The following is a 24,126-nucleotide window of genomic DNA, read 5'->3' as shown; positions in this document are numbered from 1 at the left end:
ATAAAGTCAATTTGAACAAACATTGGTGCTCATACAATCAACAACCACTTGTAGCTCCTGACTGCTTTCATTTCCAGAAAAATGTGTGACTTATGATTTGAGTCTTTGCTGGGCTTTCAGTGAAGGAGTTTCATTATTTCAGTCCATCTATCTGATCATATAACTATGGAAGTGTATTACCGGCATGCCGGGAAAAAGATGTTTTTCATGTTTTATTAAGATATTTTAATGCTAACCCTTTGAAACCTGAGTTAATTGGTTTTTTTTTTGGGGGGGGGGGGGGGTTTTCCAAAAAACGTGGGGAGACAGCAACAAGAAACTTAACAAGACATGGCCAAAAAAATAGCAAGAAATAAATATAAAGAAAAAAAAGTTACAACAAAATAACCTGAAAAAAGGCAAGTATATATAGATATATACATATATATATATATATATTTAAAATATAAAATATGTATATTTAAAATATAAAATATTTATATTTTAAATATAAAATTAATATTATTATAAATATAATTCTCTGGGCATTTTCCCAATTTTTTGGATAATTTTCTTTTTTAAAAAATCAATTTCAACATACTTTCTTGTCACCTTTTACTAATTCCTTGCAATTTGTGGAACATTTCTTGCCAAGATGGTCCATGCCTTTTTTCCACATATTTTCAAATGAAGCCATGTCAATTTGTGTCTGAACACAGCAAAAGAAAACTGATGGTGATCCAGGTTTCAAAGAGTTAATATACCCTATAAACCTTAATATATACATACCACAAACTATAGGGTTCTGACTTCTGTTGTTATGACAGGACACTATTTCTCTTGTCATGATGTAAAACATTTTATGCTAAAGCGTGGCAATTTATTAGTAGAACAGAGCGTTTCATGTTATAACATGATTACTTATTGTTTTAAAGAGAATATCATGTTAAATGAGGTAATTGTGTGTGTAGAATGATAAATCATAGCTCATTTACACAATTTGATGTAAGTCCATTTCACAGTTTCCTACACATTTGTTTATTTGTGGCGGCCCACCATGATTAAATATCTGCCGCCTTGTTTTGATTTTTTATTTTTGGAGCTGGAGCTTTTATAGGGTGCTGCGTTGGTATCTCTCTCAGAGACTTGGGGTGGGTTATCATGCACGTAGAGACCAGAACTAAACCTTGAGCATCTTCACTAAAGCAGGTGGGACGTGTGGACAGTAACGGCTCAGAGATGGGACACATTCTCCTGAAAAGTTGCCCAAATTGCACCAGTCATCTGGGATATTCAAAGCAGTGACCGCTACTGTGCTTATCTTCAGGCTACTATCTTCCCCTGCGGCTGAATGGCACTGCAGCAGATCCAAAATGGCAGCCAGTGTCCAGCGGTGCCTGATACTATCAGTCACTCAGGAGCAGCTGCAGCTCATGTTACACAACACAGATTCTCATCCAGCTCGAGAGAGATGGAATCAGATACGGAGGTGAACATAATGTTCAGGAAAAGACCTGCTGCTTTTAGTAAGATGAATGGAAATTAACTCAGGTTTCTTTCATTTTGAAGCTTATTTCAAATCTATTTATGAATTCAAATGTTGTGCTGGGTAAGACTTCCTAGACAAGACCTGTCTCTCATTGTTCTTATCTCATCCTTTCCCGTCTCTTTTTGTCTTTTTCACCAGTCTGTCCTCTATTTCTGGTCACCTCTGCCATCTTTTCACTGTTAAAAACCAAGGAGAACATGACTGCTTAGAGAGGTTCAATGGGTCTCATTCATGTAATGTGAGCAGCACAAATTTGTGTGTAAACCATAGACTGCAAATAAAGATGGACAACATGCCCCCACTAACCCTGCTATGCTTAAGTGAGGCTAAAATATCACAGAAATTTGGCGAAGGTGAAGTCATTTGAAGTTGGAGTCTGCGCAGTAGTGATATCCACAGTGGGAGAGTTCCCGCAAAAATTCCCTTCCGACCAGTCGTCAGTAGCTCCACCCACCGCATGCTAGTCCATGGATTGGCTGTCACAGCTGTCAAATATGGCGGGAAATCCCCTTTTTGTAGAATAGAATAATTAATTAAAACTGAACTTATCATAAAAACAAACACTTGAACAAACATCAGAGTGATGAGAACTACCTTCAGTGAGAAGCTGTCTTAAATAAATGTTGCCGTATACTTCGGGGTTTTTAGTTTGGCCTGTGTCCCATTCACTAACATGGCAGGGTGGGCCTTAGGACCTGTACCACAGACAGACACCAGGGGGCGAATTAGATTCAAAAGCTACACTTGAGGGGAAATGTCATATTACACATCTTTGTATGCTTCTTTTTTCTCTCAACTCCAATTCACCCACAATCCAAAATCTAAGTGTCAGAAAATTTTTTACTTCTCTCCGTCTCTTTCTTTGTCTGCAGCATGGATACACATGCACCTATATATTCATGAATCCTGTTTAGTACCAAGGTGTTTTAGGCGCAAATCTACTTATAGATTTGCTAACATTTTATGAATGAGACCCATTGTCTCTTTGTCTGGTAGACTGTTAACTGCTTACTAAATGAAGACAGTGTGCCGTCCTCTCAACACTGATTTACAAACATGTAGCGTTGTCGGCATTGTCCAGCATTCTCTCTTTTTACCAAGCTTGTAGTCATGATGAATAACATTACCCATGCTCCACTGGGCTGCAGCATATGTCTCACCTGCCCTGGTGTCGTCGTTGTCCAACAGCGGCACGTAGTCTGTCTTTCCCACCGTCTCCCCGACCTGATCGTCGAAGGTCTCCGCCTCCAGCTGAGCCACAAAGTCCTTCTCCACCAGGCTCTCCGGGCCCTGCTGGGGAACGCTGTCTGTCAGCGCGTCGCTCAGACTCAGGTCTAACTCCGCCATGGCTGCACACAAACACAGACAGAGGAATAATCAAGACAACAGTAAACATTGTGTTGTATGATGGTGTCCAGCTCTAAAAAAATCTATTAGGAATCTCACAATGAGAGAAGAAAACACGGCTGACGATGTTCAGCAGCAAAACTGACATGCAATCCTCCACCCTGACTCAGAGTGGATGACAGAGTGCATTAGATTGCCCGAAAGATACAACTAAGAACAATGTTCATGTCCCCCAAGCCCATGAAAGAGCACAACCACATCAGTGGGTTTTTCCTCCACTCACACATGAAACTGGAGAAATGATATGCTAAAAGACAGAGAAGCAAATGATTTTGTATTCTAACCTTTTTTTGTTCCCACCTAAAAATCTGTACACTTCAAAGAGAAATAGTTAAATTGAGTAAATATGAATGTCTAACATTAGAACACATCACTTTATAGTAAATCATTGCAGTTCTATTTCTCAAATCAAATTAATTTACGACTAGAAAAGAAGAATCACAGTCTCTAAAGTGGATCATCAATCCTGGGGAACACTAGTCTGAATTGTATGCTGAATTACTCACTAGAATTACAGCCAACTATATGCCTTCACGAAACAGTCAAGTTACAGCTTCCATCCTTGTCTGTGGAATTATGGATGCACATCTTCCCCCCGACAGCACAGAAGTCATCAATTCAATATCTGACCAAATGTCTCCTCTTCTGTTCCTGAGTTAGGATGTTGAGTCATTGCCAGAAAAGTGTTTTTGCAAAATATTATGATGTCATAGTGAGGTTGACCATTGACCTTTTGGATAGAAAATGTCATCACTCCATCATTTTATCCTGTTAGACATTTGTGTAAACTTATATCATATGCAGTCTAAGAATATCAAAAAGACAAAAACATGTTTATTCTTGAATCTGAGTGGATGTTTGTGTCAAATCTGAGAAGATTCTCTCAATGTGTTCTTGAGATATTGTGTTAACAAGAATGAGACCGGCACCAGGTCACAGTGGCCTTGACCTTTGACCACCAAAGTCTAATTACTCATCTTTGAGTTCAAGTGGACATTTTTGCCAAATTTGAATTTTTTAACCAGATATACCAAAATTTAAATCCCAACATCAGACAGTGGTTTGACTCCCAAATCACCCTTGTTAATTAATGGTTGCCATTAAAAAACAACAACAAAAATAGAGGTTATTTCTTAAATTCAAGAAAAGTTAAAATTTTGAGATGTAAATTGTTCATCCAATAATTGGAAAGGGAGTGAGGGAGACAGAGACTGAAGCTGCAATGGGGAGATAAGAATGAAAGAAGTGGAGGTAAAGCTGAGCAAAGGAAGAAGGTACTGAGTGAGAGATGAAAATAGAAAAGAGAAGGAGAAGTGGTTAAAGGAAGTGAAAAGAGGCAAAATCAATTTTAACCCAAGCCCTACAGAATGTCAGTGGAAGAACAATATCATAGTCTGTTGCACCAGAGTGCCTTAGAAGTCTTAAATCTGACAAGCACGACAAAAAAAATGACTGAGTATATTTGCTTTTGGTGATCAGGGCTAAATCTGATGTAAACTAAGCTGGACCGCAGCTTTGTGACCTGAGGTGGAATCAAACTATCCACTGAAGCAAAACCACAAGAGCTGGATCCAAACTCTGTGATGGCAGGCATCCATCCTGCTTAGGTGCCTTTAAGCACAACGACAAATGTCAACCAGCTGCAAGGCCAGACCTCTGACCTTTGTGGAGGGCATCAAAACACCATCCCAGACTATAACCTACATGCAGTGCCACCTTTTACCACAGGGAGGCAGAGTTTCATCTGAATTTCACTTCAGGAGAGAAATGCATGACTTGGTCCACCACAGAAGCACAATCTGTACCTAAACACGGCCTCAGACACGCAAACAGATCCAAGCAGGCATCAGCTCATCTGGGAGTTCAGCTGACCAATGGCCACCAGGGGAATTTGCCGAGTCATGTTGTGTCATCTTCTAACTATAATGCCAGATTATCTGGGGTGCCAGCAGCAGCCAGCCTCCCTCTGCACGCTGTGTTTATCTGTCTCATCTCCATCTTTACAACTCTGCTTTAAAGCATCAACAGCACACTTTGCATCTTTGCACAGTACAAAGCATGCCCAATCTCTCTGCTTTTTTTTCCACTGCTAAAACAGAAGGCTAGGGTTCAAGGACGATTCAAGGGAGCTCATTTGCTGCAAAGCGGATCAATTTTTTGACCTGTGAGTTAATCACACTCATATCAGCACATAAAATCTTCTTTCCCTAACTGCAGCCAATAACACACTATATCATGAATCTAAACCAATGTGATGGCAAAGTACAGTACATATTACACACATTCATTCAAAGTACTGACTTCTAGATTCAAATACAGGAGATGATTTTAGATTTGTGGACTGAATACTATTTTTTCTGAGATCAACCTGCTTCCTTAAACACAAACAGCCACTATTCAAATGCAACTCCACAGCACCATCTGCTGGATCCTGCTCTACTGGACGTAAATTGACTTAAACCTGGGAAATTTAATATCACAATGTGCAATTTTATTATCATAACATGCAATTTATCACAAATATCCATGTGCAATTGGTGTAAAATGTTTTTAACCACTGAGTTTTGCGTCTTGTATATACTATTTATACTGTTCTTTTTGCTTTATTTATCTTTTGCATACCTTGCTTTATTATTCCATTGCTGTTGTAATAAGGCAAAGGATTATCCTGTCTTATCTTACCTATTTATCACCACAAAGAGAGTAAACTATGTTATATGTATACTTACAACAGTGCTTCTCAGACTTTCCCTGTTATGCCCCCTTTAAAAAGCCAAAAAGAGTTCATGTTCAACACTTCTGCTGTCACAGTGTTTAGTTGTGAGATTGTCCTCGGTGTCTTGAGAGGGTGAGACAGAGTCCGACAGAGTCCGTCAGAGTCCGACAGAGTCCGACAGAGCCCGACAGAGCCCCGTCAGATCCCGACAGAGCGTGAGACTCGCGGCCCAACTTCCCTATAATAAATCCAAGCTCGAGGCAGATGTGCTTCCATATACTCGCTTTTAATCCAGAGGGTGCCGGCTAAATTTCGCGTCCAGTCATCTTCACTTCGGATTTCTGCTATGTGCACTCCATAGACTGACCAAATAATTGACCAAACAGACCAAAAAATTATCTAAAAAATGCTTATGATTATGATATGATATGTAATTATGATCATTATAAACATAGCTTTCTGCTATTTTTTCTTTTTCTTACTTTTTCTATTTTTTTCCCCTATCTTTTAAAAAAGAATATTCTAAATCTATTAATTTCTCACAATTTGCCAAACTTTTCTTACCAAGTTGCTCACTGCATTTTCCCCCAAGTTTCTGAGATAAATCAAACCAGGTTGCTCAGGGCTCAAAGGTTACCTGTGAAAGGCGTTTGAAAGCAGCACAAGAAAAGTGATGTTGCTCCAGCTTTTAAATACATAATCAGTCAGTAAATCAAACATAAAAGCGTAACAGAGGCTGAGGAACTCTACATATAGTGAACAATAGGTGGTTTCTGAGGCAAGAAGCCAAGAACATAAATAAAGTACATGGGTGTACTCATTACACGCCTGACTGTCAGTGTATCAGCAGACGAAATGAGCCCCCGGGGCTGAGAGCAGGGTGTGTCTCAGGAACACTGCTGCCTACTGCCTCCACCACAAAGCCATGCTGGTCAGAAACACTGCCCCACTTTCCATATTTAACCCTACATCATCTGTGTGTGTGTTTAGTATACAGTATGTCATGTGTGCCAGCTGCAGAGTCAGCTGGGTGCCCCATGCCACCCAGTCTACCAACTGATGTGATTTAAACTCAGGAGGAGTCTCAGCCACTACGCTGTTTGTTTGTTCCCCCAGCTTCTATTGCCACAGTGGGTCCCCACACGACCACAGGAGCACAACCTTTTCATTAGGCTGAGTCCTACACTGGGATGGATTTGGATTCCAGGATGAGAAAGTCATGAACTCAAGGGTTTTTTGATCCCAGCGAGTTGCCGTAGTTTGAGCCAAGCTCCTGTTTTCCACCTCCAGTTTGGTGTGGCCACTCGGAAATAATCTGGATTCAACAAAGGAAGGAAATCCATGGAAGAGGCAGTTTCTATTGTGCTGTGTGCTCACAAATGCTCGGGTGTGTGAATGCATGCGTGGATTAGCCGTGTGTATTTGTGTATGTGCAGGGCTCCAGACTTTTTCCACAAGCAGCACTGATTCTCCCACGCATTCATATGTCTTCCATCTCAACTGGATAAATAAATGCTCTGGTCATAAATAGACAATTTACAGAAATAACAAAGTGCTGTTATATTTTAAAGGTAAAAGTAAAGGACTCTTGGCTACTGAGCTCTTAAGTTTACTGGAGTTGACTAAGAACATACCTGAACTTAACAATGGCTACAACTTAAGTATTTAGAAATGTTGATGTTTCAAGGTGCACAGACTTAAACTCTGGCAATTTTCTAAACTGACGGGCAAAATGTTTGATTTTGAGTCCTCATGTAGATGCAAAGATTATTTTCCAGCAAGCCAAAATTAAATGTTCTTCACAATCATGAAGATTTATTTATAGAAGTACTGGTAAAATGTTTCATAATTCCTGTAAATATATAATTCAATTGATGTCATTTACACATATATTTGGTACACACACTATGTTAATACATTTCTTTTAAAAAGCACTCGTAGTCACGTCTGTCCTTCATTTACTAGAAGAATGGAGCTTGTTTACCGTAAACTACTGTGGCCTGCCACCAGAAAACGTGGACATATTAGAGAGTAAACCCTCAGCAGTAATTACTTCATACCACTTTTTGACACAAAGGGTATTCTTGAGCTTTACTCATACAGTGTTTGTACACATGATAAGTAGACGTCAATGTTGCAGGTGCGGTTAGGCTGGCAGAGTGAATATCTAAGAGAGGAAATATAAATCTATGACAGATTGAAAGAGACAGACGGAGGGAAATGAGTGGTCTGTGTGAGGTTTTCCATAAGCTTCACTTTGGCAGGACACCAACACAGCTCCTATAGCGGTTGTCAGGGCGATGTGTGACATAACACAGTTGACCTAATCCCCCAAAATCACTGCATTTTCTCCTCCTTATGCTCCTTTAATATATAACAACACAATGTAATAATCTGCTTAATTAATCCCCCATGTCTTGCTCAAGGACACTTCAGCAGTGTGGACTCTCTCTGAACTGCTGCTACTACTGTTTGTCTCTATAGTACAAATAATGTATTTTATGAAGAGAAAAACTCCGCATGACCTGGATCTGAGCTCCACTTCTTCAGATAATAAACGCCGAATAACAATGTGGGTTGTATGGGGTTAACGATAAGATCTTTACTCTTCATAAATCATTAACCCTTAATCATTTCTTAGCCAGAACAAGAGGAAACATTCTAAAACTTCTAAAACGGCTGGGGAGGATTGAAGAGGTCAACCTGTGACCAAACACTTGTTGCTTTGATTCATGCACACACACTGTTACGCTCCAGCTGCAGGTCTGAAACCAGATACAGACCAGCTGCTGGGATATCTAATGTGCTCTGCCTCCGAGCAAGGCACTGCAGCCTCATCTGCTCCCGGCAACTATAATTATCTATGAAAAGACAAATGCCTCTTCCCTGCTGTAACACAGCTAAGAAAAGTCAGAGAAAAGTGAGCTTGTGAGATCACCTCCCCGAAGTGCTGCATGGTCATCATCATGCCCTAAATGACCATCCCGTGCTGCTGAGAGGCTGACAGGCCAGTCTGCTGTCAGGAGGAGGAGATTTTAACAAAACCAGACAGCACAACCAAAAATTGGCAATTTCAATGTCAATATCAGTCTGCCTACGTCTAACTTAAAGGTTTTGGGAAATGCAGTGGAAATAGTCACTGTCCAAAGTACAAGTGTGTAAAGGTACATGGTAAAAGGTAGATTTATTAAATGTTATTTAAAAAATTGAAATCAAAATGTGCCCTTAATTCCTGCTACATCTTTTTGGCTGTATTATAATACTATACAACATGGCTGTACTACAATCAATTTTTAAAAGCAAACTCAAGACCTAGCTCTTTTGTTTGGCTTTTAATTGAACTATTTCTATTAATCTATTGACTATTTATTCTTTGTCTGTTTCACAGTTTTACTACTTCCTATGACGTTTTAGCATTTTTAACATATTTATTTGTTATTTCACTTTGTGCTGTTATCCTATCATTTACCTCTTATTTACAATTTGAGTATTTTATTCATCTTTTATTTTTACTTTTATCATTGTATTTGTTTGTTTATTTATTTATTTATTTACTTATGGATTTTTTTAGTTTGACTGCATTAAGCACTTTGTGTTACAGCTTCTTTGTATGAAAAGTGCAATACAAATCAAGTTTGACTGACTGCAACTGCATGTCAGTTAAGTAGGCCTATCCTGACATTACCTCTATGTAGACCTCTGTTTATCAGGGGTCACATAAAGACAGCACTGTGGAAAATGCTAACTCACTGCACTCACCACTCACCCCACTGCACTATCTACTGTGAAAAACCTCCAACAAAAGTTTCTAAACAGAAATCTTCGGAAACAATATCATTTGAAATTGGGGTAAATTAACAACATAAGCAACCAAGATCCCATATTTCCTTCATATTAGCATATAGCTATATGTAGCAGTGTCCTTGCAGCAAGAGATTGATTATAGTGGCACTTTCTACCATGAAAAATCAACAATAAAAGCTTCTAAACACAACCAAAATTATTCCAGCAGGAATATGAATTAAAACAGAATTAAAACAGAAACAAGAATTAAAAACATAGGCAAGCAGAATAGGCAACAGCCTCTAAATCAAATCTTCACACAGCAGCTAAAATAATACATTTCCCTGACATTAGCATGTGGCTAATTGTAGCAGTGTAGGCTATATAATTAAAGCACTTGTAGTAAAGTGCCTGGAGCAGATAACAATATAAAGCAATCTGTCCACGCTGACATAAATTTGCCTCATATGTATAAAAATAACATTGGAGACAAAGTATTAGTCTATTTATGACACACACAAACACACAATAACATTATTCCAATTATTCAATTGATTTCTCTTTTGGTTTTACTTTCTAAGCAAAAATGCCTATATGTTTTGATTATAGCTTTTAAAATGTGAAGTTTTGCCGTTCTGCCGTAAATGCTGATAACAATCTGCATCATGTGCACACACAACTAAAGCAGGTCAGAACTGAACCAGGAAGTCAAAACTATAAAAATAACACCCACAATGTAATGACAGTGAAGATCCTAAGGTATCATCCCAATATCTATGAAGTGATGAGCAATACTGCTGACTTATTGCACAGCTATAATCCCAAGCATGAGCTATAGAAGTCATTACTTCTGCCTGCTGCAGACTGAATCTGGAGATATTTCTACATCATACGGCTTTAATTTTGACAGAATATGTGATGCACCTATTATAAATTCTCTTTTTAAAAAAGTCTTCTAAAAATAAGAGAAAAAGGAACTTTTCTCACATCTCTCCAACTCTTTGACAGCATAGAGAATGTTTAAATCAAAGAAATAGAAAAACATACACCCTGTAGAGAGCTTCACTCATCTTGTTGATATCTTGAAATACTTTGTAGAACTTAACAGAAGTAAAGACAAGATGGATAAATGAATCAGAGATTTGAGCCTTCCTCTGCTTTATCTATCACTCCTCAGAATTAAATATTAAAGCTATAAAAAGCCGTGCTAACACAGCTGGTATGATGGCTGCAGTGTGTAATATGTTTTAAAGTAGACAGTCTCAACATGGTGTGGAAAAACTAAGTGTTGAGAGGCCTGAGCCTGTAGCCACTGTGTGGAAAGCTCACCTCTGATGTCACTTTCTAAGAGAGGTGGGACACTTCCTCTAAGTGCTCGGCTTACTCAGTTACAGCGCGCATGCGTGTGTGCGTGTGTGTGTGTGGGTGAATGAGAGTGTGTGGAAGACAGAATGTGAGCTGGCTCATACTGCAGCTTGAATGAGTTTATGACTCTGTGGCTGACTGGCCTCTCTGATCACTGTCACTCCTCAGAGGTCGAAGCACTGATCGTTGAAGCTCTGTACATTTTTATGTATTACTTTTTTAAGGTCTAAAATCATAAATGTTAATAGAAGTCTGCAGCTAATTATTGTTCGTGAAAGAAATGAGAGAATTTACCTTTAGGGCCTGCTTTAATAGTTTATGTAGGAACGGAGCTGGAAATTCTAAGATTAAAAAAAAATACACAATCTTGTCAAAATGTATGCCATATGCATGAACACAGCCAAAATTATCAAAAAATGAAGAATGAAAAGTGTGTAAAATGCACTAAACAGTCCCTAAAGGTCAATAGTCTGTATTGTCACAGTGTTTACTGGACTGTATTACATAATCTGGATTCATTTTAATCATTATGCAAGTGTCCATTTTGGGATTCTATAAAGACCGATACTGTTCAGCTGTCATTAATTATTAGGTGGAACAGAGTAAACTGTATGTATGTCCAATTTGTCCCCAAGTACACAATTCTGTTTTGTATGTGTGTAATTGTGACCATTTCCTCTTTCTTCTCACAGCAACACTTCTGTTTTTTGTTCCCACTGATATACAGAGACAGCTGACATGGGACTTTTAGCCTGTGCTCAGTCTGTCTGTCTCCCTCTCTCTCTCTCTTACACACACACACACACACACACACACACACACACACACACACACACACACCCACACACACACACACACACAAGACCTGTTCATACACAACATGATGGATTCAATTACAAACTAGAGCTTATTGTCTCTGAGGTTGCATTCACACCAAATTCGGCATTACAGCATTTACCCACAGGGCTGTGCGGCGGTGGGGGAGTGTCACCTAAACAGAGAATTTGTGGGGGAGTGGAGGGTGGAGAGAAAGCCAATCTCCCCATCTCAGCAACTTAGTATTTGTATTTGGTAAGTCTGTTTATGTTCGGTAAAGAACTGTAAAATTTCTTTTGACAAACATTACTATAATATCTTTATTGCCACAAGACAAATTGAGTGCTTTCCTTTGTAGGATAGATTACAAGAACTGTTAAAAAAACACTTTATTTCTTTTATTACCTATAATATTTAATGACAGAAAGACATCCCTTGTTGATTCTTGTTCCTGTGGACTGCATCTTCTGACCTAATTGCCAAGTACTTTTGGCCGCCGCAACGCAATGTTGGGTAGCATTTCTCCAAAAGGTGAATTTGTTTCAGCTTTTCACTGCAGGGTTGACACACTATAGAAGAACACCACACACCTGCATATAAAAGCATTTTTCTACAGAGCAGAGAGTATAAAGAAACAAGAAGACGATGATGAACGCATGCACAAGAACTGACAGCTGATCACAGTAGTGGTGCAACAAATCTACACTTTACTGGAGGAGTGTTAATAAACTCAGTAGAGTCAGCAACACAAACTCAGCTCGGTAGTCCCCCGTTGTTGTTATTGTTGTCCTACAGTCGCATGGCTGTTTGTCTGAAACGTAATGCGAACGCTCGAAGTGCAGCCATGACGTCAACTTTCTCACAGGATCCGCGCATTGCAAGTTTACATGGCAACAGAGGGGATGGTGTTTTAAAACAATAACACTCTAAAATCTGGTTTCAAAAGTCTGCGTTTTTAGGCTCCCAAAACATCTAGTCATGTGAATGAAAGGCCAAACTGCAACAAAAGTTCAACATTTCATGCAACAACCGCTGCTGTCAGCGGACCCTTAGTCATTCTTTAAGCCTAACACAAACATTTGCTGATTCCAGTTTCTAATACTGTATGTGAGAAAGTGATACAATCATCACTGTACATGAGTAAACTGAATATATTTGGGTTCAGGACTGTTAGTTGGACAAAACAAGACATTTGAAGATGTCACCTGTAAATGATAATGCGCTTTTTTTTTTTTTTTTTTTACAATTTTGAAAAAAAAAAACATCAATTTGATGAATGAGTTAATCAAATGATCGACAGATAGCAAGTATAATTGCTGTGAGCGACTACAGACCACCAGTGACAGCGCGCCTCCTGATAATGTTGCCCCTGAAAGCTTCTCTATGACTCTACTACTGAGAGAGCTGGTTCAACACAGAGCTAGAAGATGCTGCCAATGCAGATGCAAGACTCCATCAAACCCCTGCAGTCCTCGGGGGATGCATAAACAAAACCATCAGTACATTCTCGGGACCTCCGAAAGTCTTGCTTGAACAGTTTAGGATGCACTATTCTGGTGTGTTTCAGCACAGCCAGTGAATCACACTACAGCTCTTCTTAGTATGTAACTCCCTGCTGTTTGCTGATTGTCCTATCTTAAAATAGTCACAGAGCTGCTTTTCTGCTTCAGTTACGGCTCCATCTGTAAACTTCTGGTTCGCACCCTGCCTTAATAATCAATACACACACCTGAGGGGATCTACTTCAAACACACACAGTGTTTCTGTGTCTGTTTTTTCTGTGTGTGAGAGAGAGAGAGACTATGAGAAGCAGAGATACTTCTAGGAAAAGCGCCGATACTCATATGAACACATGTACTTACACACAGCATGACCCCCCCTCTGTCAGTTTACATGAAAGCAGAAGAGAGAGCACAGGGGGGAGAGACTGTAATCTGATACCTGTTCACACCCTGTAAATCACAACTCAAAGTACGCCCACAGGGCAATCCTCCATCCTGTCATGTCTAGGTGTCATATCATAAAAACTCCTCCTTAACAGACGCTCTTGCATAAACTGTGAGAATAATTGGACTATACAGACTAAGAGAAAATACAATAAATGCAAAATGATCAAAATTAAATCACATATCGGCCAAAATGTAAGACGTGTAGTAATTCAAAACCGACAATGTCAAACAATGAAATGATGGCTAAATCCCTCCTAATTTCCTGTTTTGGCTGGAGCACAAAAGCAAGGCAAACCAATTAACTCTTAAGTCTGTGAGTGAGTGAGTGAGTGAGTGAGAGAGATGCTAAAGTCTGTGAGTGAGCCAGTCAGTCAGTCAGTCAGTCAGTCAGTCAGTCAGTCAGTCAGTCCATTAGTTGAAGTGATTTAGTACCTTGTCCCAGTATACAGACACAGGGGGAGAATTGATTTATTAACAAAAGTTTGTCTGACTTTGCTGCAGTAGGTGGCAATTTGCCTCAGCTAGCTGCTTTTGAACTTTCTTCTAGTTGACCTTTAGAGTCACATACCAAACAAGCAGGAAAGCAGCAAACAGGTCATGTTAAGTAATAAGCAGACACAGATCCAAAAAAGCAGCTCCCCTCTGCTATGTGACTATGTCTTGTATTTCGTCATTTTAGGATATACTGACATGAGTTTTGCGGCTGGATCAAAACAGCAGGGCAAAGTCCATGACTGGGTGAATGCCGCCACTCCCTGTTTCAAATTAAAAGCCCTCTAAGCATTTCATACACAGTCCAGCCATACTATGATTTTTGCCCCTATTTTTTGTAAAAATACAATTTAAGAAAAAAAACACCAACTGCAAAATGCACAAACAAACAACAACAAAAGAACTGCATAGGCAGAAAAAGAAGACAAATCAAAAAGGAAAATGGGATATCAGGATATTGGTGGTAACACACAAGAAAAAAGGACAAATGCTATCAAGTGCTGCAGGTTACTGACATATGACAGAGTTAACCTGTTAACCATTCACTTCAGTTTTCCAATCACATTAATGACCAGTTGCCAGATTTGCTGAGTTTTTCCCTGTTTCACATTGTAAATCTTATTTTCTCCAAATGTACAACATTTGCCTATTCCTTCAGCCACATATCAAATGTCGGGGGCTTCTCAGATAACATACTATGTTTTGACCTAGTTCCCTTTATTTGTGTGTGTGTGTGTGTGTGTGTGTGTGTGTGTGTGTGTGTGTGTGCAGAAGTCTGAGGTGTCCCAGAGTCCAGCTGCCATCGCACTAATCTCACAGAGATGCTATCGCTGACATTCCTCACGAGGCATTCAGGCTATTTCACCAAGCCACACAATCACAGCGCTTTGTCAACATACCCCAACACAAACACACACACACACACACATAAGAAGCTATGACATCAAAAAAAAATTAATCAATTACTTATTAGAACAAGTAACATAGTAAACTGCTACAGTAAGCCTACTAATTATAAAATGTATACCAATATAAATTTCAGCCTGTGGCAGAGCACCTGTTTCAACATTTAATGACTTTAGGTGTTTCACGTAAAACCCCCTAATACTCTGTCCTCATGCAGCGAGGTCACACCTAAGCCCTCGGCAAGTTCACAGCTTGTGTTAACAGCATTTCAGAGAGCGGTAAAACCTGAAAGATAAAAATGTAGAACTGGGTCCAACAAGTCAAACATTGCTACAAGGAAGCACTATGAGAAAAGCTGTTCATTAATATTCTCACTTGTCTTTTGGATTTGATATCTTGTAAAACATCCTAAAGTCTAAGAGATAATTTATTATTTTTTTGCTCATTATTTAAAAAATGCAGGCATTTAATAAGCTGATAATATCAAAGACAATCCTTTATGCAGTGGTTACAAAGTTTTATTTTTAAATGAAACCTTTTTTGGACGTTTACTGAATATATCAGCAGTAATTATTCAGATATCGCTATAATTCAGCACATAAAGTAAGGCTGCACCTTTTATTATGGAATGTTTCTTGATATGAATGTGTATCAGTGTCCTGACACACCCAAACACACACAACAGAATGCACTCAGAGACATAATCTCAGCACATCTGACAATACAAAGTAGCACACACACTTCTCTCACATTTCACATTTCCACCCTTCAGCTAACAACTGAGGTAATTACCACCTAACATGGGAATATCTGACTGTCTCTTCTACACTGTGTTTATGTAAGATGCTGGTGGTAAATTCACCAACTGCTATGAGTGATGAGACGCTGGTGACAGAGACAGAGGGAGAGCCCCAAAGGCATTTGGTGTGTTTTCGCATACAGGGAGTGGCAAAGGGACAAAAGTGTGTGTGTGTGTGTGTGTGTGTGTGTGTGTGTGTGAGTGAGTGAGGAGAGAGAGAGAGAGAGAGAGAGAGAGAAAGAGAGAAAGAAAGAAGAAAGAAAGAAAGAGAGAGAGAGAGACTGCGTGTTGTAATTAGTCTCAAGAGGCGGAGGTGCAGTTCAGTGATCCTCCATAGCTACTATGTTTAGTCACTGGCGATGCGTGTGTGTGTGTGTGTGTGTGTGTGTGTGTGTATGTGTGTGTGTGTGTGCGTGTGCGTGCGTGCGTGTACAGCACATGTGAATGTTAAATAGATGCAGTTGCAGAGCTAAGGATGTCTCTGTTACATACATTTTATATGCAAGCAGCTAGGTTCAATTGCAGCCCAAGAGCCATAGTTTCTGTTCTCCAAAGCTAGGACTTCCCAAAGGTTCATTTTGTCAAAGAAAACTATGATGAATATATCATTTTTTGATGACCTAATCAGGACCAAAATGAGATTACAATAACATAAGTATGCTTTGAAAATGAAAGCTAAATGTATGATTATTTTGTAAGCAAATTAAAACAGACAGAATAAATGACAAATGAACTAATTGCTTGTCTCATTAAACAACCTGCACTCATCTGTGGAACCACATATTTTTACTGATCAGTTAAATACTACACTGCCAAAACAAATCTCAGATAATATGCAGACGACACTGTTTCAATTCATATCAGCAGCGTTGTGTCTCTGCCAATAATGTTAGCTGAAGTTACTGATTTTTGGAAGATGAGATTTATGATACTGGTAACAACCGATGACAGTTATAGTATCAGAATGCTCAGAAAATTAGTAATGCACAAATTAGAGTAGAGATTTCACTGATGTTAACCAGACTAAAACAAAATCAACATCAGGAGGCACAGGATGGTGTGACAAAATGCGTACAGCATTCATTCAGATGAAATGAATGTGGGATATGCCCTCATCTGTCTGAGTATCACATGGTTACACAACCAAAACAAGTCCTCCACATGGGGATTAAAGGGCAGACAGATTCACAAAAGCATAACATGTAGGTACAAAATCACAATAATCACAGCTACAGGTTAAAAGTATTGATACTTTTTTGATACAATGTGTAAAAAATACATTCAACAGAATTGAAAGTACCTTAAAAAACATGATCTCTCAGTCAACTTCGCTCCAAGATTTGCTTTAACAAACACAGGCATACAGAGTGGAAAGTGTCTGATTCACTGCTAAAATATTCATTTTACCTAAAAGGGGTCAGAGCAGAGAGGAAACACATTTTGGAAGCTTGGCAACCTGGGCTGCACACCAACTGGTCCACTGATCACACTGGTGCACCTGGACATAGTCACATTAGTTTTCATGTTTGTGATGATGCATTTTCCAGCCGATCCAAAAGTGTTTTGTAAAAGTTTATTTAGCTTTAGAAATGGGGAAATTTCTCAGGTCATAAAGGAACATTTAATCCTTCAATTTTTCACAAGCACCCAAAATCCGTACATCTGGACATACATCGTTTTCACTGGACAGGAAAGGGATGAGAAACAGTAATATGAAGCTAAAGCTGTCAAACAAATGTAGTGGAGTTATGCAGTTTTACAGCTGATTCAAAAATATTTTTGCTGGTAATTTTTTCCAAATTATCAGCCAGTGGCAGACCCAAAAGTAAATTTTGGACTCTGCTGCACCAACATTAATACTGGCATATTTTTTTAGCAGAGGGGTCTTGGTCAGGTCAGAGTCTACTTGATCATGTCTGGTCAACACCTGATCCATTTTTTAAGGTCAATCACAGTGCCAACATGAGGGAGATATAACAAGGAATTTGAGTTTTTGGATGTATCTAAGTCTATCAATAAATAATTCAGTCACTAAAATGTGAAAGAATGTCCAGAGCAGAGTTTAGATGACACGCTGACGATGCAACAACACTGTGGTCTGCTAATATATTAGAGCTGATGTAAGAGGCTGATATAGGCTGCAAATTAATGTGCTCATTATGTGTTCATCAATGGCTGGGCTGCTGCATAGCAATCACAATACAAACACTCCTCTCTCTCTCTCTCTCTCTCTCTCTCTCTCTCTCTCTCTCCCTCTCTCTCTCTCTCTCACCTCTCCCCTCTCTCCCCTCTCTCTGACAAGTTGAACCTTTAATTTCCACTTTGCCATCATCTCTGTCCTCTGGATGCAACACCATCAGATGAAGCTGATGTGACTTGGACTAGAATAGTCTGATGACGCAAGAGTACACACTGTCCCTAAATGTGACTACTACCTTTATGACTTTAATGCGTATGTTGGACAGAATTCAGTCAGAATTTAAATATACATGCCATGAGGAGTTGTATAGCAACTTTCAACTGAAGGAGTGAGTGCATGCTTGTGTGTAAGATCATTATGTAATAGCATAGCTCTGATGCACGACATCCTACTATAGTGCATAATGAATAGTGTGCCATACGCAGATTAATAATGCAGAGGACGTGTCAGTCTGTAAGGGCTTTCCCATGTAACTAGCAAAAGCACTGAAAATGTTTGCCGTCAATGTGTGTGTGTGTGTGTGTGTGTGTGTGTGTGTGTGTGTGTGTGTGTGTGTGTGTGTGAAGAGTACACAGAGCTCTGCTTTCCTAATCAGTGGTGATGTAAAACCACAACAGTCTCCAAAATCTGTTAATAGGGGAGAGTAGAGAAGAGTAGAGGAGAATAAAAGATGACTCTACTGATCCTCTGATGGGAGAAAATCGATGGTGTTAAAGAGGAAGGGGGTTGCCAGGGGAAAGGAGAGAGGAGTGGGTGAGGATGCATGAGAATGAACGATCAGTTTCAGCCATTACAAAGACAGGGTCTTATCTCGATTGCCCTGCATATTTTTTTGTGAAATGTTATGAAGAAATGATAAGAACTAAATAGAAAAATTGAAAGCCACTCCATTAAGAAAAGTCCATCTATCCATTTTCCATGAGACGCTTTCCGGGGCCAGGTCACAGGGGTAACGGGCGCAGCAGAACATTCCAGACCTTCCTTTATCCAGCAGCAATGTTTTCCAGCTTGTCCTGGGGGACCCCAAGGCGTTCCCAGGCCAGACGAGATATGTAATCCCTCCAGCATGTTCTGGGTCTGCCCCAGGGCTTCTTACCAGTAGGACGTGCCCGGAACACATCCAACGGAAGGCCCCCAGGAGGCATCCTAATCAGATGCATGGACCACCTCAACTGGCCCCTTTCGACATGAAGGAGCAGCGTCTCTACTCCGAGCTCCTCCCGGATGTCCGAGTTTCTCAGCCTATCTCTAAGGCTGAGCCCAGCCACCCTGTGGAGGAAACTCATTTCGGCTGCTTATATCCGCGATCTAATTCTTTTGGTCGCTACCCAGAGCTCATGACCATGGGTGAGGGATGGAACATAGACGGACTGCTAAATCGAGAGTTTCGCCTTCTGGCTCAACTCCATCTTCACCACAACAGTCCGGTGGAGCGCCCACATTACTGCACCAAATCACACGTCCATCTCATACTCCGTTCTAAACAAACCCCTTTGCTTGGGGCAACAACTCTCAGCCCACCCAGAGGGGACAGTCCACCGATTTCCAGCATAGAACCATTCCTGCCTCATCCTGACAGCTTCACACTTGGCTGCAGACCGCCAGAACCACATCATCTGCAAAAAGTAGAGATGCAATTATGAGGTCCCGAAACCTGACCCCTTCCTCCCCCCACTTGCTTCTTGAAATCCTGTCCATGAAAATCACAAACAGGATCAGAGACAAGGGGCAACCCTGGAGGAGGCCAACACCCACTGGGAGCGCTTTTGACTTCACGTCGAGTATGTGGACACAGCTCTCACTGACAGGGACCGGATGGCACGCAGCAGTGACCCTGGTACCCGTACTCCCACAGAACCCACCACAGGACTCCCTGAGGGACATGGTCATAACCCTTCTCCAAATCCACAAAATATGTGTAGACCAGATAGGCAAATTCCCACGCCCCCTCCAGCAGCCTCGCAAGGGTTAAGAGATGGTACTATGTTCCATGACCAGGACAGAATACGTATTGTTCCTCCTGAATCTGAGGTTCTACAATCTCCCTTTTTCAATAATGGGAACCACTTCCCAGTCTGCCACTCCACAGGTACTGTACCCGACCTCAATGATCTCAACAATGTCCAAAGCCTTCAGCATCTCAGGGCTAATCTCATCCACACCTGGCACCTTGCTGCCAAGAAGCTTTTTGACTACCTCAGCAACCTCTGCCAGAGCTATGGATGAAGAATCCCCCTAGTCTTCAGACTCTGCCTCCTCCACAGAAGATGTGACGGCAGGGTTTAGGAGTTCCTCAAAGTGTCCCTTCCACCGCTCAACAATATTCCCAGTCCAGGTCAGCAGTTCTCCTCCCCTGCCTAGCACAGCTTGAGACAAGCCCTGCTTTCCCTTCTGGAGATGTCTCACGGTTTGCCAGAACTTCCGTGAGGCCGACTGAAACTCCTCCTCCATGGCCTCCCACACCTGAGTTATAGCTTTAGCAACCGCCTCTGCTGTAGCCCTTCTGGACAACCGGTACCTGTCTGCTGCTTAAGGAGACCCCTGGGCCAGTAGAGCCTGAAAGGCCTCCTTTTTCAGCCTGACGGTTTCTTTCACCGCTATTGTCCACCAGCAGGTCCTCCAGCCACCGCCATGACAGGCACCGACGACCTTCTGACCACAGATTCTAGCAGCCGCCTCCACTACGGCAAAGGTTCTGAACATGACCACTCGGATTCCATGTCCCCCCCCCTGGGATGCATGAAAAGTGCTTCTGGAGGTGTGAGATGAAGACCTGGTGGACAGGTGCTTCCGCCAGATGTTCCCAGTTCACCCTCACTACACGTTTTGGTTTACCGGGTCTGTCCAGCAGTCTCCCCTGCCACCTGATCCAACTCACCACCAGGTGGTGATCAGTTGGAAACTCCGCTCCTCTCTTCACTTGAGTGTCCAAGACATACAGCCGCAGATCAGATGAAACAACCGCAAAGCTGATCATTGATCTTTGGCCTAGTGTGAGCTCTGGTACAATCAAACACAATTATGAACATTCCTATGCTCAAACATGATGTTTGTTATGGACAATCCATGACTAGCACAGAAGTCCAATAACAAAACAACACTCGGGTTCAGATCAGGCAGGCGGTTCCTCCCAATCATACCCATCCAGGTCACGCCATCGTTGCCCATGTGAGCGTTGAAGTCCTCCAGGAGAACAATGGAGTCCCCAGTTGGCACCCTTTCCAGGACACCACCCCAGGGACTCCAAAAAGGCTAGGTACTCCGAACTGCTGTTTGGTGCATAAGCACAAACAACAGTCAGAGACCTCCTCTTAGCGACTTGCAGTCGCATCAAGGCAACCCTCTCATTCTCTGGGGAGAGCTCCAACATTGCGGTGCTCAGCTGGGGACTTGTGAGTATCCCCACACCCGCCTGGCACCTCTCAACCTGGACAACTCCAAAACCCCCCTCTCCAGGGGTACGGTTCCAGAGGCAGAGCTGTGCATGGAGGTGAGCCCAACTATATTGAGCTGATACCGCTCTACCTCCTGCACAAGCTCTGGCTCCTTCCCCGCCAGAAAGGTGATGTTCCACGTCTCCAGAGCTAGCCCATGAAGCCAGGGGTCAGCACATCCGGGGCCCCGCCCCTGTCTGCTGCCTGGCACACAATGCACCCGGCACTGATTCCCAGTCCTGCAGGTGGTGGGCCCACAGGGTGGTGGCAGCATGTCAATCCTTCGGAATAGTTCAGTTTGTTTTGCAGCAGTTCATTGGTCGGTTGTTTGGATGCATAGGGGTATGGCTTAAAACACAGAATCTGTCCGTCAGGATGTGCCAGAACTGTCAAATGTCAAGTGCATTCCTTAGTTTGTAAAACTTATCTGACAGTAAAAGGAGAGGGTGCAGCTCTGAGTTTCAACTGCCGAACAACAAGAATGAGCCACCACAATGTGAGGAGAAAGTCAGTCCTGCCAAATGCAGTCAAAATGCTGCATGCACTGTCTGCTTTGCCTCTTTCAACACCTAAATGCTGCAGTTGGTCTTTTCTGGTGGTATTGTTTGTATTGTCTTGTTTTATCTTATTAAGTTGTGTGGTAAGACTACATAAGAGACATTTTACCTTATAAAGTACCTAGCAAACTTAAAAGTACCCTGTGCAGTTTTTGACCACCAGTAGGAGTTATAAGGGCTGCAGGATTAATAAATATTAATCATCTGTGAGGAGCTACTTGCAGCGATCTGGCTTTTGACAACTAAATGAACATGATCAACTTTGATATTGACATTGAAAATGCATGATTCCCTCATAGAAAACTATTTCCTAAACTAACAGCAGCCTTAACTTTTAGGAGCTTTCAGCTTGGTGTGCACCCTGCAGCCTGTGAAAGACTTTCCTGACTGTTGCAACGAGCAAAACGAAAATCATCTTTTCATCAATCATTATCATCTGCTGTTTGGAGGTTTTTCAGATTTGGAGAAGAACAAAGAGGGCATGAGACTTGTGTCTGCGCCTCAAAGTAGCACAACTAACTTGTTAAACCAGGTTAGAAAACCACCAAATTCTGTGGTACTATGAATGCACAAAGGCCAAGAAGAAAAACATCGGTAATGTTACCTCACTGAATCACGCCTTTGTCCAGCCTCAACAACCATGACAGCCATGCTGCACCACGTCACAGTACTGCGTCCCTGTAATAATAATAAGAGCAGGCTGGCAGTGCAATACTCATCCTGCCCCTGGTTCAACGCTACTCTGCTGATTGATAGCTGGTGGTAACAATCCACCAAGAAATGTTGCAATGCATTAAAAAAAGCAATGGCGAAAACTGCTACCAAGTCAACATAGATGTTAACAATGCAGAATTCATACTACTTTAATATTAACAAGTCTTCAGGGCACATTTAAGATTCAGTTGCTATATTTTCTTCCTGCCATTATTTCACTCTCCAAGCATGTGTTTCATGTACTGGTGTGATCTTCAGAACAGCTCGGATGGACTCGCAAGTCACAAGATGCACATTGTTTGGACATGAAATCATTATTCTAATAAAGTGTTGACACCTTGTTGTAAAATACAACACTACCAGGCTAAAAACTGCAGCATTTTTCTGCAGTATCTATCAAAATATCTCCACAATTATTGTTACATGTTTACATGGATTATTGAGTTCACATGATGAACTCATACAAGTGCCTACATCCAAACACACTTATTTGACAACTATTTGGCAGCAATACAGAGAGGGGAGAGTAAAGTGAGAGATACCAGCTTTCCCCACACATTCATTTATGTGTGGCGGACTAGCACAATCAAAACATCCGCCGCCATGAATTGATGTTTCAGTTTTGAAGGTGGACTGTTCATTTGGAGCTTTGCATAAATTTTTAACCTCTGTGTACAAGCTTGAATAAATGTCAACACCAAACTGAACTGGCAAAACCAAAAAGCGAACCCAACTCTACCCAAGTATAAAATCTTCACAGCACCGGAAAAATGTCAGAATTTCTAAAAGGACACAAAATGATAAAAGAGGACACACACACACACACACACACAATTAAAGAAACAGGAAGTTTCCAAATGAAGAGACAAAGTGGAAAACATACATATCAGATTGAAACAAAATGTGAGAGAGAAACAAGACCAGCTTCTCCTCTAAGTTGACACTGTAAAAGTGTTGCTCATTTGAAAAGTCAGCTGTGTAGGTAAATATGTTTATAAAAAGGCACACATTTATGTTATACCAAAAGCATTTTAAAATTGTGCAGACTGGCACAAACACTGACATGTGTTTGTGTGTTTCTTCATCTCAGTCAGTGCCCTCTAGATTTGCTTCTAATAGCCAGCTTGTCTTTGATGTTTGGCTCTCCACAGAGCTTCACTCCAGGTGGTGTTAGTATGTGGCCTCTGTGTGTGTGTGTGTGTGTGTGTGTGTGTGTGTGTGTGTGTGTGTGTGTGTGTGTGTGTGTGTGTAGGTCCTGCTGCTCTCACATCCATACAGTGCCTTGATGGAACTCACAGTGGGTCTGATTGAGGGCTAAGTGAAAGAGCTAGTGTTTAACCGTGTCTGTGTGTGTGTGTGTGTGTGTGTGTGTGTGTGTGTGTGTGTGTGTGTGTCAGAGCTGGTCCTAACAGAATTACACAGGACTCTAAGGACATGTCAGTATAATTCAACACTTTGTG

General features: G+C 41.1%; 1 protein-coding gene across 1 annotated transcript in view; it reads right to left on the bottom strand.

Annotated features, from left to right (window-relative positions):
* LOC121960427 (microtubule-associated protein 4) overlaps positions 1-24,126 on the bottom strand; it is a 139,186-nt gene that overhangs the window by 99,423 nt on the left and 15,637 nt on the right. Inside the window, exon 2 of the mRNA XM_042510100.1 lies at positions 2,689-2,877. Within this exon, the coding sequence (XP_042366034.1) occupies positions 2,689-2,875 (187 nt within the window). The 5' untranslated portion in view covers positions 2,876-2,877. The remainder of the gene's footprint in view (positions 1-2,688; positions 2,878-24,126) is intronic.

Source organism: Plectropomus leopardus, chromosome 21, assembly GCF_008729295.1.
Source record: "Plectropomus leopardus isolate mb chromosome 21, YSFRI_Pleo_2.0, whole genome shotgun sequence".
NCBI classification, from domain to species: domain Eukaryota; kingdom Metazoa; phylum Chordata; class Actinopteri; order Perciformes; family Serranidae; genus Plectropomus; species Plectropomus leopardus.
The sequence above is the reverse complement of the archived record's forward strand: the minus strand, read 5'-3'. Positions and strand labels throughout refer to the sequence as shown.